Genomic DNA, 22,636 nt, shown 5'->3' on the forward strand with positions numbered 1-22,636 from the left:
CATACCACTGCTAGACTAATCTTCCTAACAATCTGCTTTAAAAGAATCACCCAGTATAGAATCTAGAATAGTTCTTTATTGGCTGTCAGATCAAATGTAAACAATTCTATTTGACTTTTATGATCCTTCATAAAATTATCCTCCTATGATTGTCATTCTTCCAATTTATTATTCTCCATTTCTTTGGGTTAAGCCACTACCTTCTCTTTTGTGTGTATGTACGTATGTGTGTACACTATAAAATTTTCTGGGTGATGCCTCTAGGGAGAAATGGTCTCTGTCTTTTCCTCTGTACCTATTTTTTTCTAGGCTTAGACCAAAAGATTATCTATACATAAAGATTTAATAAATTAAGTAATTAACTCAATATGTATGTATGTATTAAACATGAATAATAGAGTCTGACATACATGGTGAATAATCAGACATGCTCCCTGCTTTCACGGTGTAGAAAGAAAATTAAATAAGCAATCCCAAAACAGTGTGCTAATGTTATGATGAAGTTGGCACCTTCCTTTGATTTCCAATATTCTCTCTTCTTTTAACTTCTTCTGCATGTAAAATTTCCTACTATTCAATTTAGTATTTATTATAGTTGTTGTAATTACTAATTGTTTCTTGTGTATTTAAATGCCTCTAAAATTTAATTTTATACACTTTGGAGAGAGAAAATGAACTTTATTTTTTTAATACCTTTGGCATCCCTTATGGCACCTGAATCAGTTGAGGAAGATAGTATAACTTTATGATGACCAGCATGAATTTTAAAGTTACATAATCTTGGGTTTAATCCCCCAATTTACCATTTCCTACTATTACTTTGGGTAAACTACTCTTCAGAGCTTAATTTCCTCATCTGTTAAATAGGAATAATAGTCTTCATGGAATTTCTCTGAGAATTATAAAAGTTAATGTCCATAAAACTTTTAGAACAGTAGCTTTAAGAACTCTAGGAGTGGTAGCTATATTTTTATTGAAACACTAGTGAATTTAAACAGATTTTGTATATTTAGTCAGGATGATGCCTAGTAGTTTAGAAATATTTTTAAAAGTCTTAAAAACTATAAGATTAACATAACAAAATTTATATATAGCATTACTCATATAAACGGCGTCAAAATAATCTTTGCAGAGAACCCAATGTTTTACATAAAGAATGCCAGTGCCTCAATGATTGTGTGTGCTACAAGATGGTCCTTATATGCCTGCTAAAGCAGGCTCAGGAAATTCTGCTTTATACTATGAATAAATAATTCAGTTAGTTGGGAAATTTTATAAGAGCGTGTGGACTGTTTAATGCCTCACCGTTACTTTTGGAATGAGAACTGAAGCTTGTGCTTCTTATATCTCAAATCACTGCTTAATGTTAATTATACTAAAGGTCCCTTTCAAAGAAAAAGTGATATTTTTTCTATAAATATAGTGCTCTATTGAAAGTCTTAATTATTATAGAAAAATAGGCCTTTAGTGCTTTTTTTTTTTATAGGAAGATGAGTTTCATTTCCTAGAAGTTTCATGGCATAAGAGAATTAACTGACATTGGTCTACGAGATCAGCTTGATCTAGTGAGGAGACATATTGCCAATAAGGGACTCTATTCAAGGTGTTACTGGAGAGGAGGGAAGCTAGCAAAAATGGAGAGTTAGCAGTTAATCTAGCCTTCCTCATAAGATCTTTGTTGTTTTTTTTGTATTTATAGTGTAAAGGAACCTAAGGATTTGTTTGCAAAAGAATCTAGTGGTGCTAATGTTCTCATGAAGAAAGAAAAATCTTGATACGTCTGTCTCACAAGAAGAAAGAGAATTATGAAAGAAAAGTAGAAATATGGCATAATAAGTAATTGGTGTCATGTATTTATGAAAAATAATTCATTACTCTAATTTTTTTCAGGCTTTGACTTTAAAAAGTTTTATTTCGTAATGAGGAGTAATTGAACATTCTTTCTTTGATCATTTCCCTGAGTTATCACTTTGTAGAGAACCATGAAACTGTGAAATTTGAAAATTGAGTATGCAGCACAGATAAAAGCACACTAATGTCGCATGACATTGTGTGGACTGCTTTTTTTTTTTAAGTGTGTATTAGGTTATCTTTAAAAATGGTCCACCTTAAAATTATTCTTTAAAAAATTGATTCCATGGATGCAGTTTAATTTTAGCAGAAAGAACTCTGAAACTACTTGTATATGCCTTTAATTGTTTTTTGGTGGGGTGGGTAGTGGAAGGGATTTGTCTCTTACTTATATCTTCTCCACTTTCCTGGTAAAGGCACTGGCATTTTTAAAATTTGTTTGTGTATATTCTGTGTTTTGTTCATCGTTACATCCTAATATGATGCGTGGAGCATACTTATTTTAACAAATACTCATCTAGCTCTTGTCATTTCCCAGTTACCATTTTATGAGTTTTATAATTTGTAATATATGTATTAACTCATGTCATCCCCTAACTTGTATAACTCATTGTTTTGTAACTCATAATCCACTAACAACCCAATGAGGTAGATAACAGGATCATCCTCATTTTACAGATGAGGAAACTGAGGCAGAGAAAAATTCAGTAACTTGCCCAGGGTCACACAGCTAGTGAATGGTGGAACCAGAATTTTAACCGAAGCTATTTGGCTTCAGATTCTCTGCGTTTAGCTGCAAACATCATTATGCTGCCTCACAAGTTAGCATTCAAAACATTTTTATTACATAAATGAAAGAGAAAATTGAGTGAATGAAATAATATTTCTTATTTTTTAAGAATTATTTTCATTACTGTTAAATTCTGGAGATTAATGATACTATATAATAGCACATATGAATTACTTATCATTTATTATCCCATTTTATAGATGAGGAAACTGAAGTTTGGAGAGTTTAGCTAACTTGCCCAAGTTTATATAGTTAATAAATGACAGAGCCTGGATTTGAACCCAAACATCCTGACTCCTGACTCCAGTTTGCTTAACCACTGCTTTATATTGCCTTGTTAACATCATATTTTACTTCATGGGGGTCACAGTTTATTTTACTTATCACTGAATACGTAGTCAGTTCTCAGTTATAAACAATGCCAGCAAAGAGCGTATTAATTTTACCAAGTGTCTATTTTGTGTAAGAAACTGTGCTCATTGCTCTATGGGATAAAAGCAAGTCATTTCCCAAACAGATCACAATGTGAGGAATTCCTCAAGTTTCATTTCTTCCTTCAGACTCAGAGTGGGTAGATACTTAGTCAAGTTTATTAACAACTACAGTAAGAATGTTCTGGAGGCTTCTTAGGACACTGATAGGTCAATTATTATATGTAATTAATGGCTAGTTACAATCAATGTTTTTTTCTTTATTTCTTAAAATATTGTTATATAATCCACAGTGCTAGGGTTAAATGGAAGTGTTTTGATATGTAGTCTAATTTTTGTTTAGAAACGTCTTATGGTTGACCCTTGAGCCCTCAGAGAAGAGATCATCAAATGTCTTAAAGTGTATTTGTTAGATGTTTAAACATAAGTAAGACACAGCGCACAAATCATCAGCAGGAAGATAATGAGGCTGTCACAGCACAAAATGTTCTTTGTTTTTACAGGTTTTATTAGTTAATGTATTAGAATTCTCTAAATGCCACTTTTGCTTATTAAGTGGTTTTGAGAGCACATGAAAACATGCATTTTCTTCTTGAATGCAGCATTTCTGAGATTCTTAGTAAATGTGATTCTGAAGGAGTATTTAAAAAACAACCATTAGACACTTCTGCCCCTATAACATCTACATGCGAATGAAAGTACTTTCTAAGACTGCTTTTCCTATTTATACAATCTCTTATTTAATCAGAAAATTTGCCGTTAAATTTCTCTTTCACTCACTGGAATTAAATTAGATGGTGAATATGATATTGGTTTAAAAAAACAAAGGAAACATAGTATCATTGTTTTATTTTCATATTATAAACAAGATTAAACTATTAATAAATTCAAACCCAATTTTTAGTACATTTCTAAAAACAATCTATTTCCACAATGGAATTTTGACATAAATCTCAGATTCTCTAATCTAAACAATTTCATAAGAAATCAGCAAACATAAGCCTGTTTCAACATGTACCAAAATGGCTGTTAAAAAATTAAATCAATGTCATTTTCCTTCAACTGGTGTTGGTCATTTTTACCCCTTCATGTTTACTAACTCTTCTCCCTCTTCCCCATGCCCCCAAATCCTTTCCTCCCTGGGATATGTTACCTTTCAGCTCTCCTCTAAACTCCATTAAGTCCCATCACTTTTATGACACCTTTCTTCACTACTGTAGCTTTCAGTCATCTCCCTCATTCCTTCTCTCCCTCTTTTTCTTTCTTTAACTCTTAAGTTTTCCTATACTCGTAGTTCTCAGTCTTGAGTGTGTATGCAGTCTCCTCTGGAAGACTTGTTAAATCACATTGTTGGGCTCCACCCTCTGAGTTTCTGATTCAGGAAGTCTGGGGTGAGGCCGGAGAAAAGCCTATAAAGTATTTTCAGGGGATGCCAATGATACTGGTTCTTGATCACCGTTTGAGAATCATATTTTTACAAATCACCTGTCCTTTATTGTTCTTTAGTGTCATGTGAATGCATTTTAAGAAAGAACGCACTTTTCAATGTTTACTTAGATTTTGGATCAATAATTAAATATGAGTCTAGGCTAACATTTCACCTCAATGCTTGGCCAAAAAAAAAAAATGCAAACCAAGTTAGACTTTTGCTGAATCTCCATCCTGTTGCACAACAAAGGAATCTTTAAAAGATTCTATATTTATAGGCTTTGAAGAAGCATCAAACAGCTTTTACTTCTTCTGTTTGCACTGTCCAAAAACATTAAAAAGTCTTTGAAATATGGACTAGGTCCTATATTTGAAATATAATGGAGCCATTTTTATAAAATAATAATCTTTTACCTAAACTTGATGAGGCTTGTCACTAGAATATTAGATCTCCCCCAAGAGTAGATTGTGTCTCTATTGCAGAGGCTGGTGAATCTGTAAGGTTTCTACAGTATTCTTTAAAATTCAGAACTGAGCAGGATATGGAATATAGAACTTTCCATAGATCATAGAGCAAAAAAGATGCAAGTACATATTTGAGTGTTTTAGAGTTTCTACATATTTTTTATATTGTGATAATTGAATGATTTTAAGAATTTAGAGTGCTAATTTTCAGGGAATTTCAATAATCTCATAAAATGTTGAAGTATGTCAAATATAAGCATTCCTTAAAAACTGACTTTAAATTTTTGTGACAAGCTTGTGAGCAATCTGGAGTAGGCCAGTCCTCCGAGCCTAGGATCTGATAATCACAACTCTTAGGAAACGTAAAAATAAATATGCATATCCGTAGCTTGCTGATCCCATCTCTAGACAGATTTATGAACCATTCATCTAATATCTGGAATCTCAATTAGTTTACCTTGTAGTTGTTTAGGCACTAAGAATTGCTGATATTATAAAACTCAGTAAGCTTTAGAAACGTGTTATTGGTGGCTTTGTCCAATATAGAAAGGTGACCAGTTGTGATAAGCTCTGTCTCTGTAGATGACTATGAAAATAGCGCAAACAAAACTGCCTCTGTCAGTTTTTATTTTTTTGAACCACTGGACCTAGGTACACATTAGGCGGCTCTTTTTTAGACAAAAGTTTAGAAAAGATTTTAAATTTGTGGCTTTAGCACTAGCAGTAATCACAAATGGAACAGACACCCTTCAGAGATCTCTCTCGAAGTGCTGACCTTTCTTTTATAGGTGTTGGAACCAAACATATCCTGTTCCCAGAATACTGAATTTCATCATATTAACCAAAGATGTGTTCACTATTGAGTTTTTCTTAGTGTTCGCTATTGAGCTTTTTTAAGTGTTGGTTTTTGCATCAATGTATCCTTCATATGTTTACATCCTGTTTTCGGGAAAATTCCTATTTGAAAATTGAACTGATATGACCTGTCAAAATGGTAACATTAATTTATAAAAGTTAGCAATTTGTTCTGCCTTACGTTTCAAATTTATATGTGCATTATTACAAGGTGATTGGTGAATAAGAAGACAATGATTGCCATTAGTAATTTACTCTTCAATGTGTTTATTATTGTCTAAAGTATAATTAAAATAGTAATCTCTTTCTAAATGCTTATTAAAATTTTAAGTTATTGACATATACACCTTTAACTAAGTTTATCTGAATAATATGGCAGTAAAACCTATAGTTTGAGGCTCTTTTTTTCAAATAATAACTGGCCATTTTAAAATCATTTAATTTTATATATTGATGAGATTATAGTACTTCTCTGGAAAGTTATACTTTTAGGTTGGAGCTTCTTAACCTGGAATCCATGGTTTATAAGAGTTCCTGGGGGATTTCATGGAGGAGGTTCATAGTTGGAACTATGAAAGTAGAAAATTAACTTTCTAAAACTCTATGTATGTGAAATTGTGTGTGCAGTTGTGTGAGTGTGTGTCTGACTATATGCATGTACATATGTGTTTAGGAGAGCATCTGTAGCTATCGTAAAGGAATCTGTAATCCAAAAGAAGTAAGCATTATTGGTTTAGGGTGTCGTGTGGAACTTTTATGAAAAATTATCTTAACCAAGAAAACTAAAAATAATTGAATTTATTATGCGATAATCATGTATTTTTTTCTATTACAAAATTAAATTTGGCATCTCCTAATTTGACGGAGTAGGTTACAAGTACAGTCGTGCATTGCTTAATGACGGGGATATATTCTAAGAAATGCATTGTTAGGTGATTTCATCATTGTGTGAACATCATAGAGTGTAGTTACGCAAACCTAGATGGTATACCCACTGCACATCTAGACTGTAAGGTACTAATCTTATATGCTTATCAGCTATATGCATTCCATCATTGACTGAAATGTTGTTATGGGGTGCATTATTGTAGTGCAATTTAGTTTCAAAATAAAATAATTCAATTTTTAAAGAATTAAGGAATAACCAAATAATACAGCCTTGTTATGGAGATATAATTAACATATAACATTATGTTAGTTTCAGATGTACAATGTAATGATTTGCTATTTGTATATATTGTGAAATGATCACCACAATAAGTCTAGTTAACATCCATCACCACACAGTTACAAATTTTTTTTCTTATGAGAATTTTTAAGATCTACTCTCTTAGCAGCTTTCAAATAGACAAAACGGTATTGTTAACTATAGTCACCATGCTGTACATTACATCCTCAGGACTTATTTACTTTGTAACTAGAATTTTGTACCTTTTGACCATCTTCACCCATTTCAACCAAATAGTGTAGCTTTTAAGATATTTTTCAGAGTTTTGTTTTGCCTTGTCCTGGTGATATTTACAATGGCCCATTACTGGCATAATAATATGACCATGTCAAAACTTGTTCAGCACCAAAGCACTTTCTCTATGTATCTGTAGTTCATCTTATGCTATCTCTATGCAATACCAAAATTAATGAACTTGCATTAATGCGAATCTAGTTAAAGATAGTTCAAATCTTCTATACTGTTTTTTCCTAAGTTCAAAACTTTATTGTACTAGAAAGGAGGCTCAAGATGCCCACACATTTTATAAAGATAGATTAAAAAATCATAGACTACTGAGCACCATTACTTTGATTAGCCACTTAGAGGTCAAATCTGTGTGTTTGGTTTAAATAATTATTTAAACCTTAAGGTTTATTTTTTTGAATATGACATAAACTAGTGGCTATTTGGATGGAGAGAGCTTTATAACTCTAGAATATATTTGGATTAATTAATTTCAGTGCATATGTATCATTTCTTTTCTTTAGGAGTTGAACATATTGGGGTGAAAAGCTCTCATTTTCATACTTAATTATTAAGAAGAAGATAGGATATCTTGTTCACCCATAACATTGATAGATATAGACATAGTTAGGAATTTTGTTTTTAAGAGAGAGGTAGTATTAGCACTGTGATTGAGAACCAGGGCTCTGGAGCTCAACAGGTTGGGGTTGATTATGCACTCCACCTTTTATTAGTCATATGATTTCATACATTTACTTCAGTCTATGTGCCTTAGTTTCTCCAGCTATGAAGTACAAATCATGATTAGGCTTGCCGTGAAAATGAACTGACTTAATGCAATAAAGCACTTGAAACAGTGTCTGACACAAAATAAATATTCAATAAATATTCGCTATTATTTTTAGCAATTATTGTCTGATAGATTGACTATTAAATATAATGTTTTTACTACCCTGTATGAATTTAATTTCAGTGTATAGGATGGAAAAGTAAACATGATAATGTGTTTCTTGAGGCTGGAAGTCAAGGATGCAATGTCATTTGGACAATAAAAGGAGCTTATATATCTGGTTAAGTTACATATAATCTCTTTTTTCAAATGAGTTAGTTCTTCTCAATTACCAGATTATCAAATTAAAATATGAATATTATGATTGAAATAATATTTCTCTCAAAGTGTTTATAGCAAAATGCTGTCTTTAGAATTAATTAACAAGAATGGATTTTCAAAAAAATACTTCAATGAGGATAGATACGTAGATACTTTAGGCAGATCCCTTCATTTGTCTCATGGTTGCAAAGGGGGCAAGATTAAGTAAAGCTTGTTCAAGAATAATGAAGATTATCAACCTCATTCTAAAAGTTTAGTACTCTTTTATCATTAGACTTTAGAAGTCATACATCACAGTTTTGAGAGCTCTTCTGCAAAATACTGAAACTGGTCCTTAGAATTTACAAAACAATTAAATATATATTGCTGGTCTGGACCACTAATGCCTTTGTTATTATTAGACTCTAGATGTTCACCTGCCGGCAAAGTGAAGGGGAACATGCAGTCATTATTTCAGGTGTGGTAAATGCAATTCCAGGGAAGACACTGAAAACGATAGGACTACCTTGACTGAAGACTATGGCAGTGCACCTCAACAAGCTGTTCACCATGCAAATGAACAGTGGAGTCCCACACTGAAACATCTGTTAACTACATAAAACTGTTAAAGGGATTAACAGTGCCAGAGGCTGAAATGTAATCAGACAGGTGAAATAGCAAAAAGATAAATGTTCCTATGTGAAATAGCAGTAATGCATAATTAATTAATTAATTTTTATACTATTGTGGTAACTGAGTTTAGAATACTTGTGAAATATGTTAAATTCTTTAAAAATGTCCTTGCTCTTTGCAAGGTGTAGAAAATTAGAGACATGCGAAATAGGATATTATTTTACTTTAAATTGAAATATTTTCTGATATTTCTGATATAATATTGAAATATTTCTGATAATTACAAAATAATTTCTGTAAATATTTCTGATATAGAATTTGGGTGCTATTCTCTCTACTGATGATGCTGTAGAAAGATGTGTGTAATTTTCAATTATGGCAAGTGAAGTTGAACTGCCAAATTCTGGTTTGTAAAGCTTGTCATCATATAATGTGAAAACAGAGTATAAAATAGAAATGTTCAAAGTGAAGTTAAAATTGGGGTGTTTCTGCTTTTGACCCTGGAAATAAATGAAAAGAAAGATTTGTGGGAAGTGAATACAGAGATTTTGCTGTATTCTGGTTTGCACATTAAACTGAGCTGATGTGTATTATGGGCCATTCATAAAAACCTTCCTTAGTTTACTGAATGACTTTGTCATTGCTCTTTTAAGATGTCTGTGTGTTTATGTGTTTGCTTGTATTTATGTGTGGATTTTAAATAAATAATTCCAGAAGTGTACCTTCACTTAGCCTGCAAGAGCTCATAATTATTACATTAGGCATGTGATTTCTAAATCCAAGTACATTATAAGCTAAGATTCATCTATGAAAGTATTGTCTATAGAATGTTCAGTCGAGACGTAGTAATCATCAGAGGCACATTCTGTAAGGTTTGTAAGAAATGGAAACCATTTTGGGTTTAGAATTATAATTTTGAAGATTCTGTTAGCACACGTTTTTTCTTTTGCTTTCCCCACATTGCCTCGGCCCCACACAACATATTGATGCTTGTACTATAGCTAATTTCCTTGTACTCATCCATTAAGAAAAAATCATATGAACAGATTATGATATTTGTGTTAACATCTCTATTTTTTAATCTGTTTTAAAAAATTAGAATGACAATTTTATCATTATTTTTTATTTTTAAGCTAGTCAAAAATATTAGCATTAACCTTAAAACCATTAGGTATCAAGTCAATGTGATTTGTCACTTTTCTGGAGTCAACCGATCCTATTAACATGTCTTAAATAGGTAGAGAAGAAATATGTAAACATGGATATAATCTATTATCCTGAATATTAAGTATGCACACACTCAAATATATTTTAATGGAAACTTTTAATGCTATGGAATTAATAAATATGCTTAGAGGTAAACTAACTTCCTCAAAGATCTTAGGATACAGATTTATTTTTAAGAAGAGCTCTGCTTTGTGGGAAGTCAAAGGACTGTGGAAGTAAGAGACTATACAAGGAAAATCTTTAAGTAAGAAAATTAATTTTTCTGTATCATGTTAATATCAACTCTCTTGAAAATGTCTGAAAAATCAATTTAGTGCCTTTTATAAAAAATATACTCCAAATATTATACAGATTGCCAGAGTTGTGCTAGAAATTGCAGGGAAAATAAAGACAAAAGTAACACCAAAAATATATTTATTTTAGAATTGAAGAATAAATTCTTTTCATACACATACACAATTATGAAGAGGGAAAGACTGCAAGAAACTTTATTTTATAGGGCAAATGTGGCTTAAAGTGCAAAATAGGAGAGTATCGACAGAAACAGTGCTTCAGGTAACAAATGGAATCTGAAATATCTTCAGCATAAGCAGAAATGAACTTGCAATATGCCTGTCTGATGTCAAAATAACCCGTGTGGCTGATGCTTTCTTAAAAGCATGAGAGGGAGGTGAACTGAAAGAGGACCTTACTTTAATTAGGAGTACCATCAAGAAGAGGCAGCTACTTAAAATGAAAATTAAAGTATATATAATGTTATTTGTTTAAATATTACAATGTCATGAGGAGGTTTAATACAGATTACTGCTACATATAATGTCCATAGGAAAATCTAAGACTTGCAAACAAAAGCAGAAAAATAAATAATTCTAATCAATATAGGCTTTGGACAAGGCCATATTGCCATTTGTACTCCATCTAAGGAAGAGAATCTCCATATTTTTATTTCTCCTATGAATTGATCTTTGACTCAATCTAGAGCTAGCCTGTAAAGTTAATGCATTCTTTTTAGAAATTTCTTTATTCCTTTGCTCTTGCAGAGTGCCATTTCACTTTTTAGTGTTTCAGCAGAATAAGCCACATAACCAATTGAAAAAAAAAGCTTACTGAATTTTAAACAAATATGGTTATTTTTCCTTTGCTTTCTCTTTCAGGAAGTTGATGGCAATAAAGTTATGTCTTCATTTGCCCCACACAACTCATCTACCTCACCTCAGAAGGCAGAAGAAGGTGGGCGACAGAGTGGCGAATCCTTGTCTAGTACAGCCCTGGGAACTCCTGAACGGCGTAAAGGCAGCTTAGCTGATGTTGTTGACACCTTGAAGCAGAGGAAAATGGAAGAGCTCATCAAAAACGAGCCAGAAGGTAAAGGCTGGAAAAGAAAACAAAGTTGTCACCTCCTGATTTTCATAGTTTGATTTTAACCTTTAGTTTTGTTTTCTGAGTTATACTCTCAAAGTTAAATTGAACAAAATGGAAACCTAATGCTAGGAAGATGGATAGTATTTTTTTTCAGACACATTTAAATATGTCTATCCCAGTTCTTTTAGTTGTTAATTTCTGTTGTGATGTCTTCCTTATTTTTACACATGAGTAATTTGTGGTTGAGTAAAACTTAAAGATTCAAGAATAGAACATGGCAGCAGAGGCTGGAATAGTCATCACCTTACATGCCAAATATCTGCAGTCTAGTTTGTTCATCTCCAATTTTTCCCCCCAGGCCATTTTACAACTTTGTTACATTTTGTAACCTTTATACATTAATCCATCTTACGCTACCTTGATAGTTAGGTCTATTTCTTGTATAGTCCAAAATTAATTTGGTTAGGCCTATGGTATATTTAAAAAGTAGTGATTCTCTAACTCTGTTCGCTATGCTGAAGTTCCCATTTGTACAATTTCCAGAATGACTTTCTTTTAAATCTCATCTTATAAATCTCTTTAATAATGACTGATAGTAGCCTATAGGTGCACATGGACTAATCTTGAAGTAAAGCAAACAAACAACTGATGCAACTTGTATAATTTATGCATAAGTGACAGTCATCCTTTATGTTACAGATGTTTACTAAGTCCTATTTCAACCTACGTCCATCCTAAGCATGGATGCCGCATCTCACACAAGACCATGCCTCCTATTTCAGAGTCAGATGGAAATTGAAAACAAACAACTGAAAAACAGTGACATAAAAAGACATACTTTACACCAAAAATATACTGCATTTATACTATGTAACACTGAGTTGGGCTCATTTCTAGTGTGTTGTTAGGACACTGGTAGATTATATCTGGCACAAAATGTATGATAACCAGTGCATTTGAGAGTCATGTAGTAATTAAATATTTCTGGGTCCCTACCACATGCGTAGCTGGGACATAGATTTTAGTTAAAATTTATGTAATTCACATGATCTTACAGTTGGAAGGAATTGCAGAGATAATATAGTCAGCCAAAGACTTTTTGGCTCCCATTCTCATGGAGATAAAAATGGGGTTTTGAGGAGGACCCAGACAACCAGTTTTTTTGTAATATGCTGGAATTTTTCCTGATATTAAAAATACTATCATCTTATTATAAGAATTGTTTAAAAAAGTGGAAAAATTAAAAGGAAGAAGATAAAAATCACCCCAAATCATAGCTTTCTAATATAACATCTCTTAACCTTATGATGTATTTCTTTATTTTTATTTTTGCATATTCTGCTCCTTTTGCATGACTAACTATATACTTTTAAAATTATTTTGCATCTTTTATGTTGTGATACATTATTATTAACTAAAGTCCATAGTTTATTCAGATTTCTTTAGTTTTCACCAAGTGTGCTTTTTCTGTCTAGGATGCCATCACGGATAACACATGACATTTAGTTTTCATGTCTCCTTGGGCTCCTTGTGGCTGTGACGCTTTCTCAGACTGTCATTGTTTTTGATAACCTTGAAAGTTTTGAGGAATACTGTTCAGATATATTGTAGAATGCCCCTCTATTGGAATTTGTCTGGTGGTTTTCTCTTAATCAATCTGGGATTATGGGTTTTGAGAGGAAGACCACAGAGGTAAAGTACCATTTTTGTCGCATGATATCAAGAGTACATACTTTCTACATGATTTATGAATGTTGATGTTGACCTTGATCACCTAGCTGATATAGTGTTTGTCAGGTGTCTCCAATGTAAAGTCTCCCTGGCTCCTTTCCATACTATATACTCTTTGGAAGGAAGGTGCTTTGCACATTAGGGAGTAAGGAAGCTTTGCTCCCTTCCTTAGAGTGGAGTATCTACATAATTTATTTGGAATTCTTCTCCGTTAGGAGATTTATCTCTTCTCCACCATTTATTAATTTATTCAGTCATTTATTTATATCAGTGTTGACTTGTGGATATTGATTTTATACTTTGAGTTATAATCCAATTCTACTTTATTTTGTCGCTCAAATTGTTCTAGCTTTGGCCATTGGAAACTCTTTCCGTTGACTTCTATGTCAACTTGACATACCACTATGATTATGGGTATTTTTTTTGAGCACTTCTTGACTTTCTGGCACTATAAGATGCTGCAGACTCATCTTGTATATTTCCTGCTCTAGTCCTAGAATCAGCCATTTCTCTAAGAAGCCCTGATTCCTTTTACTGGAGAATAGTATTAGAAAGAAAGTTCTGGATACTAGGTGTGCTCTTTGCTGCTGAGGTGTTATTTCTTTTAGTGCCTTTCTGCTGAGAAAACAAAGAAATTTGTGCGTGTATACTAACCTGTATATATACATATTTATAAATATTTCTATGTTTAACTATCTATATGCATATTAAACTAAACATGAGTTCTTACCAATATCTCCAACTCTAACCCATTTCCACATGAATCATTATAGCCTCATCCAATTTACTTATTGTTCAATTCCAGTATACATGTATAACAGTATCAGAACTATTAACTGGTACCACCGTGGAAAACATCTTTATCAATGGAGTATGGTGCTTTTGTGCAGTTCCTTTTGCTTTAGTTTTACAGGTTCCTTTCATTTTTAAAGTTACCTGGCTACATTACTTTTCCCCTATCCCATTCAGTGAAGTTGTCTCCTACATTTGTAATATAGTTAAATTCTTTATTTTTCCCTCTCAAATTCCTAAATGAGTTTTTAAAAATTTATTTACATTAAGATTCAATCTCTGTTGTATATTCCTACACGTTTTGACAAATGCATATTTTCACTTATCCACCGTTGTAGTATCATTCAGAATAGTTTCACCACCTTAAAAATCCCCTCTACTTCACTATTTATCCCTCTCTCCTTCTGCGGAATCCAAGTCATCACTGATTTTCCTACTATCTCTGTAGTTTTGCTTTTGAATTCATAGAGTATGTAGCTTTCTAAACTTGCTTCTTTCACTTAGCAATGTACATTTAAGGTTCTTTCATGTCTGTTCATGGCTTGATAGCTCATTTCTTTTCAGCACTGAATAACATGCGATTGTGTCAATGTACCACAGTTTATCCATTCACCTCTCAAAGGACATCTTAGTTACTTTCAGTTTTTGGTTCTTATAAATAAAACCTCTGTAAATATTCATGTGCAGGTTTGTGTATAGACGTAATTTTTTAACTCAATTGAGTAAATACTTAGGAATATGATTGCTGAAATGTATGGTAAGATTATATCGAGCTTTGTAAGAAACTGCCAAACTGTCTTCCAAGATGTCTATAAGATTTTGCATTCCCACCAGAAATGAATGTAAGTTCCTGTTGCTCCACATCCTCACCAGCATTTGATATTGTCAGTTTTTTGGATTTTGTTCATTCAAATTGGTGTGTAGTGGTATCTCGTTGTTTTAATTTGTAATTCGCTAATGACAAGTGATGTTCATCATCTTTTCATATGCTTATTTGCCATCTGTATATCTTCTTTGTGTCTGTTTAGATCTTTTGCTCATTTATTCAGTCGTTTGTTGTCTTATTGTTGAATTTTAGGAGTTCTTTGTATATTTTAGATACAAGTCCTTTATCAGATATGTGTTTTGCACATATTTTCTCCCAGGTGGTGGCTTGTTTTTTCATTTTCTTAACGTTGTCTTTTGCAGAACAAAAATTTTTAATAAAGTCCAATTTATCAATTTTCTCTTGCATGGATCACACTTCTGATGTTGTATCTAACATGCATCACCTAACCCGACATCATTTAGATTTTCTCATGTTATGTTTTAGAAGTTTTATAGTTTCAATTTTTCAATTTAGGTCATCTGTTTTGAGTTAATTTTGGTAAAAAGTCTAAGTTCTGTATCTAGGTCATTTTTTCACATATAGATGTCCAGTTGTTCCAGCCCCATTTGTTGAAAATACTATCCTTTCTCCACTGAATTGCTTTTGTTTCTTAGCCAAACATTAGTTGGTTATATTTGTGTGAGTCTATTTCTGCCCTTTGTATTCTGTTTATTGATCAATTTGTCTATCCTTTTGTCAGTAGCTTGCTCTCTTGGTTACTATAACTTGACAGTCAGTCTTGATGTTGAGTAGTGTCAGTCCTTCAACTTTGTTCTTTTTCTTCAGTATCATGTTGGTTGTTCTGCGTCATTTGCCTTTCTTTGTAAACTTTAGAATTGGTCTTTTGAGATCTACAAAATAATTTGCTGTAATTTTGATTGAGATCATGTTGAATCTGTAGATCAAGTTGGAAAGAATTGACATCTTAACAATATTGAGTCTTTCTATCCATGAACACAAACTCTCTCTCCATTTATTAAGATCTTCTTTGATTTCTTTTGATTTTTGTAGTTTTCTGCATATAGATCCTGTACATATCTTGTTACATATGTACCCAGTATTTCATCTTTTTAGAGTGTTAGTATAAATCTTATTGTGTTTTTAATTTCAAGTTCCAATTGTTCATTGCTATTATACAGGAAAGCAATTCACTTTTGTATGTTAACCTTGTATCCTGTGACCTTGCTGTACTTGCTTATTAGCTCCAGGAGTTTTTGTTGATTCTTTAAGATTTTCTACAAAATAATTGTGTCATCTGTGAATGAAGAGAGTTTTATTTCTTCCTTCCCAAGCTGTATACCTTTTATTTCCTTTTCTTGTCTTACTGCGTTAGCTGACTTCCAGTACAATATTGAATAAGAGTGGTAAGAGAGAATATCCTTATCTTGTTCTTGATTATAAGGTGAAAGCATCTAGTTCTTATCATTAAGAATGATTTTAGCTGTAGGATTTTTGTAGATGTTCTTTATCAAGTTGAGGAAGTTCCCCTCTATTGCTATTTTGCTGAGAGTTTTTACCATGAGTCGTTGTTAGAATTTGGCAGATATTTTTTCTGCATCTATTCATATGATGTATGATTTTTCATCTTTATCCTTTTCATGTTATGTGATTTTCAAATGTTGAACCAGCCGTGCAAGCTTGGAATAAATCCCACTTGGTTGTTGCTTATAGTTCTTTTTATAAATTGTTGGATTCGATTTACCAATATTTCATTGAAGATTTTTGCATCTATGTTCATGAGAGATATTGGTCTATAGTTTTTCTTTCATGTAATATATTTATCTGATTTTGATAGTGAGATAATGCTGCCTTCATAGAATGAGTTGGGAAGTGTTTCTCTCACATGTTAATTTTTAATTTTTGTTTGAGATGTACTCATGGTCCAGGACTAAGGTCTAGGAAGAACCAGCAATGCAGTGGTATGTATTGTATTACCAAGTAGTTTTGGGGGATTTATCTTTAGATGATGTCCTCCATGGAAATTTGGTATATGACATTGGTATTCCCCCAAGGTATCGTGTTCGCTTCCTTCCAAATGGATGTATAGACTCTTAATTTATACGACAGGCTACAGCCAAACAATTCCCAACAGGAAAGAGGGCAGGAGGCAGTGCCCCCCAATTTATTTCGCAGGACACATTCAGAGGTATTGGGAATTAGGAGAAAAGTACAATATCTAGTAACAGCTACAGAGGCAAAAGAGCAGAGATAGAACATCCATAACAAGAATAGTTGACACGAAGAAACATCACTTTTGCATGTGGACTTTTGACTATTTTCATTATTGTATTTCCCACAACTTTTTTTGTACTTTTCTCCCTACAAATATATTAAAAGCTCAAGAATGACTTGTTAATGAATAATATAATGACATTGAGAAAGTTTAGAGATAGTCTTTATGGAAGACTGGAATATAATTTGAACATGGCAAGCATCTAAAAGCCTGAGTTCTAGAAAGATAATTTCTGTATGAATACAAAACCTCTAAGATTCATTTATTTTCATATACACAAGATTCCTAGACTTGTGCTTTGAGTACACAGAAATGTAAATAGACTCTCTTCTATTGATAAAGAAATTTGCCATGGCAAGCATGTTTATGATTGAGAGAGATATCAAGAAGTAATTTGTGTATTTGAGTAAAGTGATGATCTTAATCACCAAGAAAAAATAATAGCAAAGCAGAAAATTTTATCATAGAGAAGGAAAAGAATGTTGAAGGAAATTTCTATTGTTTTTTTTTTAACTGCAAAGAGAGAAAAATAGGGAAATATATCTAGGGAGATATGTAAAAGGCTCAACAGCAAGTGGAAAGTTACATTGACTTTTTTTTTTTTTTTTTTTAAAGATTTTATTTATTTATTTTTCCCTCCAAAGCCCCAGTAGATAGTTGTATGTCATAGCTGCACATCCTTCCAGCTGCTGCACGTGGGACGCGGCCTCAGCATGGCCGGAGAAGCGGCGCGTCGGTGCTCGCCCGGGATCCGAACCCGGGCCGCCAGCAGCGGAGTGCACGCACTCAACCGCCAAGCCACGGGGCCGGCCCTACATTGACTTTAAAGACTCCATTAGTCAAAGGGTATGGTTGGACCTGAGAATGAACACTAAAATCTGACGTCATCCGAGCATCAGGACAATGGCTTTGTGTACAGTACACACAAATGATCTTTAGCTCTGTGATGTATTATAGCATCAAAAGAATAAAATACTTGGGAATAAATTTAACAAAAGAATTGCAAAACTTAAACTTGAAAAACTACAAAACATTGTTAAAGCTCTGTGATGAGAGCAGTAATATGTGGATGAGGGAAGCAGAGATAGAGTGAATGGAACTAAATGTTAAGCTCACAAATATATGCTACAGAAAAATCTTTTCTTCCCTCAAGCTATTTTTTCCATTGTTTTTCAAAGGCCATTAAAATGCACAGCAGGTTGTGATGAAAATTTCATTAAGCCCCAGCTAAATCATTATGAGGGTGCCATATTCATGCCTTTGCTTCCTCTCATTGAAGGGGGAAAGCAGGTTTCAGTAGAAAGTCCGTATTATTTCCTACCTTATCCCTGCCAATAGCAAACTAACAGATATTCAGAAGTTAGAAGAGAATGGTGTGTTATACAAAAGGAGGCCACTGAGGTGAATGGTTAGAAAGAAAATTAGATTTGCATAGGGGTTGAAGAAAAAATGGCTCTCTTTTATTCCAGCTAGCTGTTTTGTAAGCAATTAATTAAAATATTTTAAAAGTTATAAATAGGAGAAAAATATATTGATGTATTTTTTGTTTGTATATTTTACCTCCATCAGAATTTTTGCCTGTCATTATTCAAAAAGGTCTGGTGCTAAAGATTCTTATTTGTCCATTGTGACTTTGACATGGAATTCCAAACTTCACGGTAAATTCAGAGTTCAAAATGTTTGGCCTATGTAATATAGTTACACTATATTTGTTAATAACTATGCTCTACCAGTTGATCTTTAACCATTCGACTTAGCAGGTAAGAATGACACTGAGGTTTAATATCATAATATGTGACACATAATCCCTATATCAAGACATTGAATAAATAATTATGTATTGGGAGAAAAAAGGTAGCATGGCATTATTAAGTGCATATCATGTGTTAAGTAATTTATATGTAATACTTCATTTAATCTTTACATAAATCTTATAACCAGGGCTGCTATGTATAGCTATCCAATTTCAGGAAGTGCCATACACATGAACTAAATATTCTGATTTTTATTATGAGGAAACTGATGATTAAATATATCACAGAGTGACTAAGTATCAGGGTCATTATTCAAACTGAAGTCAACCTTAAACCAGAATCCTTGCCCTTAACCACATTATACTGTTTCTTCCAATGAGGAATTTTGCCACTATAGTTTAATGTTACTCTTTAGCACATGTGTGCCTAAATTCCTTTGAAATATTGAATAATAAAGTAGTATTTAGTAATTTTCTACTAAATTAAATTTCTGGTGCCTCAGTGGTGGTCACATTTCTAGAAAGCTTTTAATTGAAAATCAGCTCAGTTTAAACTGTTGGAGTTTAATGTGCTCAAAGAAATGTTTTGAAAGGTATCTTAAGAAAAACTTGCTTTAGAAAAATGTTTGGAAGCAAATTAATTGTGGAATAATAGAAATTCAGAATTAGAATGAAATTTAGACATATTTTAGGCCTCCATCCTCATGTTTGAGAGAGAAAGACTGAGGCAGAGACAAGCTTGAGATCACACAGCAAGGTGATGTTAAAGCCAGAATGAGAATCCAGCCCACAGCTTAGAGGTCCAAGTTCCTTCTTTTCTTGTTCAGTTACATCATACATTCCAATATTCTTCACTCTCTTTTTCTTGATCTTTTAGAAATAATGTTACCACCTGGTTTTTTTTTAAATTATTTTATTGAGGTCATATTGGCTTATACAGTGTGTAAATTTCAGGTGTACATTATTATATTTCAGTTTCTGTGTAGACTGCATCATGTTCTGCACTACCTTAGTTTTAAAGAGCCATTTCACTGTTCGTTACATTTGAGCAAATCTCAGGCAACCAAATGTCTTAATTTAGCTAATAAAGCCAAGATAGATAGGTATCCACAAATGTCCTGTGTTCTCAAGTTCCAGGTAGCTAGGGATGGTCTGTAAATATAGATCAGCATTTAAGTTTAGGGGTCAGATTCAGATCTTAACTTGATTTTCATTCAAACCTTAGGCTCATTAACAGTGCAGGTGAAAGTAATTTTTACCTTGATGAGAACTTTAGCAGTCTCATTTAAAATAAAATCTCTTTAGATACAAAGATTATTCATAACAGGCTTCTTATTTTAACTTTTCTACATTAATGTCTATATTGCCTTTGATATTTCTTTGGAATGGCCATTTCAGCTTATAGACACATTTATGTCTCTTCCTTCTAGAAACACAACAAACAACACCCACCTTTTCTTGATTCCCATCCCCTCTATCAGTAATTCTATTCCTCATCTCTCCAAGTCTGAGTTGCTAGAATGAGTTATTTTCACTCAATGCATTAACTTTTTCATCTTTTTAAGAACTGTTACTTGCTTCTGTTGTTAGCCTTCCTCCACTGTAATATAATTGTCCATTTATTTGTCTGTTTCTTCCCCTATATTAAACTTCGTAAGGGTGAGAATAGTGGACATACTAAATATTCAAAGTGTTTGTTAAAAGGCTGTTTGAACTGCTTTGGTGTTGCCCCTTTGTTGTCTTGGGGGAAAGGAGATGAGAGACCTTAATAAATAAATGACTCTTCTGCCAAATGTTATGTGAGCTACCTCAGTTAATCCTCAAAAACGCTGAAGTCAGTATTATTTCGTATCTTAAAAATGAAAAACTGAGGCTTAGTAACTTGCTCATGTTCTTGTTATATGGAATAATTGGAATTAGAATGAAATTACTATCCTCCACAAAACTACTTGGCATTGAATGCAAGACTATATATAATCTGACCTGACTCATTTTTTCCTTAACCTTACTTTCCACCACTTTCTAAGGTATGTGTTCTCGGGCTATCTTATCAAACTGCATGCAGTTCTCTCAATACTCCGTGTATTTAATACTGCTCTGCGTTTTCATAGACTGTTTCCTCTGCCTTAAATGTCATTCCCTGTCTTATCTACCCAATGAATTTCTATTCGTCTTTTAAGACTCAACACCTTCTCTGAAAACCTTTGTCAAAATTTGACTTAGTCTACACTGCTAACACTAAACCATCTCTGTTAGTTCTTATTGTGTTATCATTGTTTATTTACCTTCTGTCATCCACAGTACAATATGTGAATGTTTAAATGATGAGTTCTTGGTTTCATTATCTGTACCTCTCCACTTCCTAATAATGGGTTTGGCACATAGTAGGTGATTGTTTGACTTAACTGTGGTTGACAGTCAACCCACTAACTGACATTTTATAGCCTTTGCTAACACTCCTCTAAAAATTGACTAGGTTTCATTTGTCTTTTTCTTCTGTTTTTACCATCCTTTTTTCTTCATGTCCTACTCAGACTCTTCCTTAACCTCCCTACCTTTTTATCTCATTGATCTTGCCTTCTCCAACCTTCTTATCATATGCATACCCCTATCATTATTGAATCTTTGAGATCATTACTTTCAATTCTTTCTGTGACTTAAAGGTTAAATTGTTGTCCTAGGTTACAAAACTAGATGTTATAAGATCCAGGATACAAAACTAAAATACAAGCATAATAAAAACTTTATAATCACATTAATTTTTTAAATGACTCTAATATTGCACATTTCTCTAAGGAAATATGTTGGTATTGTCTATGGATTAGTGGCCATAGATAATCGTTCTCCCCCACTACTGCGGGCACAGTGAGAAGTGAATTGGATTGATTTATGAATAATTTTCCAGAATTCAAAGCTGTAATAGTGTTTCAACGTAATGGAGACCAGTACCCTTTTCTACATATGTAGAGCTAGCATGGGAGAGAGAGTTCTTATTTCTTATGATGGGCTCAAGATGGAGGCATCTTGTTGTTGGATCTTCTGCTCCACAACCCCTACCCCCGCCACACACACACAGTTCATCTTAGGGGGGCTATGGTAAAAGAAGAGTAATTGATTCCTTTCAGCACCTTCCCTACAGTCTTCCAAGGACTCGAACATGTTTCCTCAAGGGTAGAGTTTCCAAACTCAGGATTCATGAGCTCCTTCAGAGGGCTTATAAATCCTGGAAATTGTAGGGAAAATGGTAAAAATGTGTGTGTTTGTGCATTTTTTGAGACGTTGTCCGTAATTCTGATCTGACTTTCAAATGCATCCATGATGAAAAAGAGTAACTAGACTGTGAGTCAGTGTTTGGGTTTTAGTCCCGATTCTGTCGCTGATTACTATGTGATTGTAGTGTAACATCTATATAGTTTAGTCTCTGATCAATTTTGAGGCAGTATCTTACAAGTGTTTAGCAATATTTGGGAATGTCATTTTATCTATTTTGCAACATTTTGGGGAAATGCAATTTTTAATTTTAATTTTAAATAAGGATTTCTTTGCATATAACTGAGCATCTACCTTATTACTTTCATTGTAAAAAACATTGTATTTACTTGTTTTTAAGTTGCTATAATAATCGTGTTAATGTAATGGAGATCTGCCCTTAATTGGCAATGCTAACTGCCCTA

General features: G+C 33.1%; 1 protein-coding gene across 7 annotated transcripts in view; it reads left to right on the plus strand.

Annotated features, from left to right (window-relative positions):
- The window catches only part of SOX5 (SRY-box transcription factor 5), a 964,162-nt gene that overhangs the window by 649,752 nt on the left and 291,774 nt on the right, over window positions 1-22,636 (plus strand). For all 7 annotated transcript variants that reach the window (XM_087442676.1, XM_087442678.1, XM_087442679.1 and 4 more), the window contains one exon: window positions 11,378-11,588. In XM_087442676.1, the coding sequence (XP_087298802.1) occupies window positions 11,378-11,588 (211 nt within the window). The remainder of the gene's footprint in view (window positions 1-11,377; window positions 11,589-22,636) is intronic.

The sequence above is a fragment of the Ceratotherium simum genome, chromosome 17, assembly GCF_057802395.1.
Source record: "Ceratotherium simum simum isolate JZ-2026a chromosome 17, ASM5780239v1, whole genome shotgun sequence".
NCBI classification, from domain to species: domain Eukaryota; kingdom Metazoa; phylum Chordata; class Mammalia; order Perissodactyla; family Rhinocerotidae; genus Ceratotherium; species Ceratotherium simum.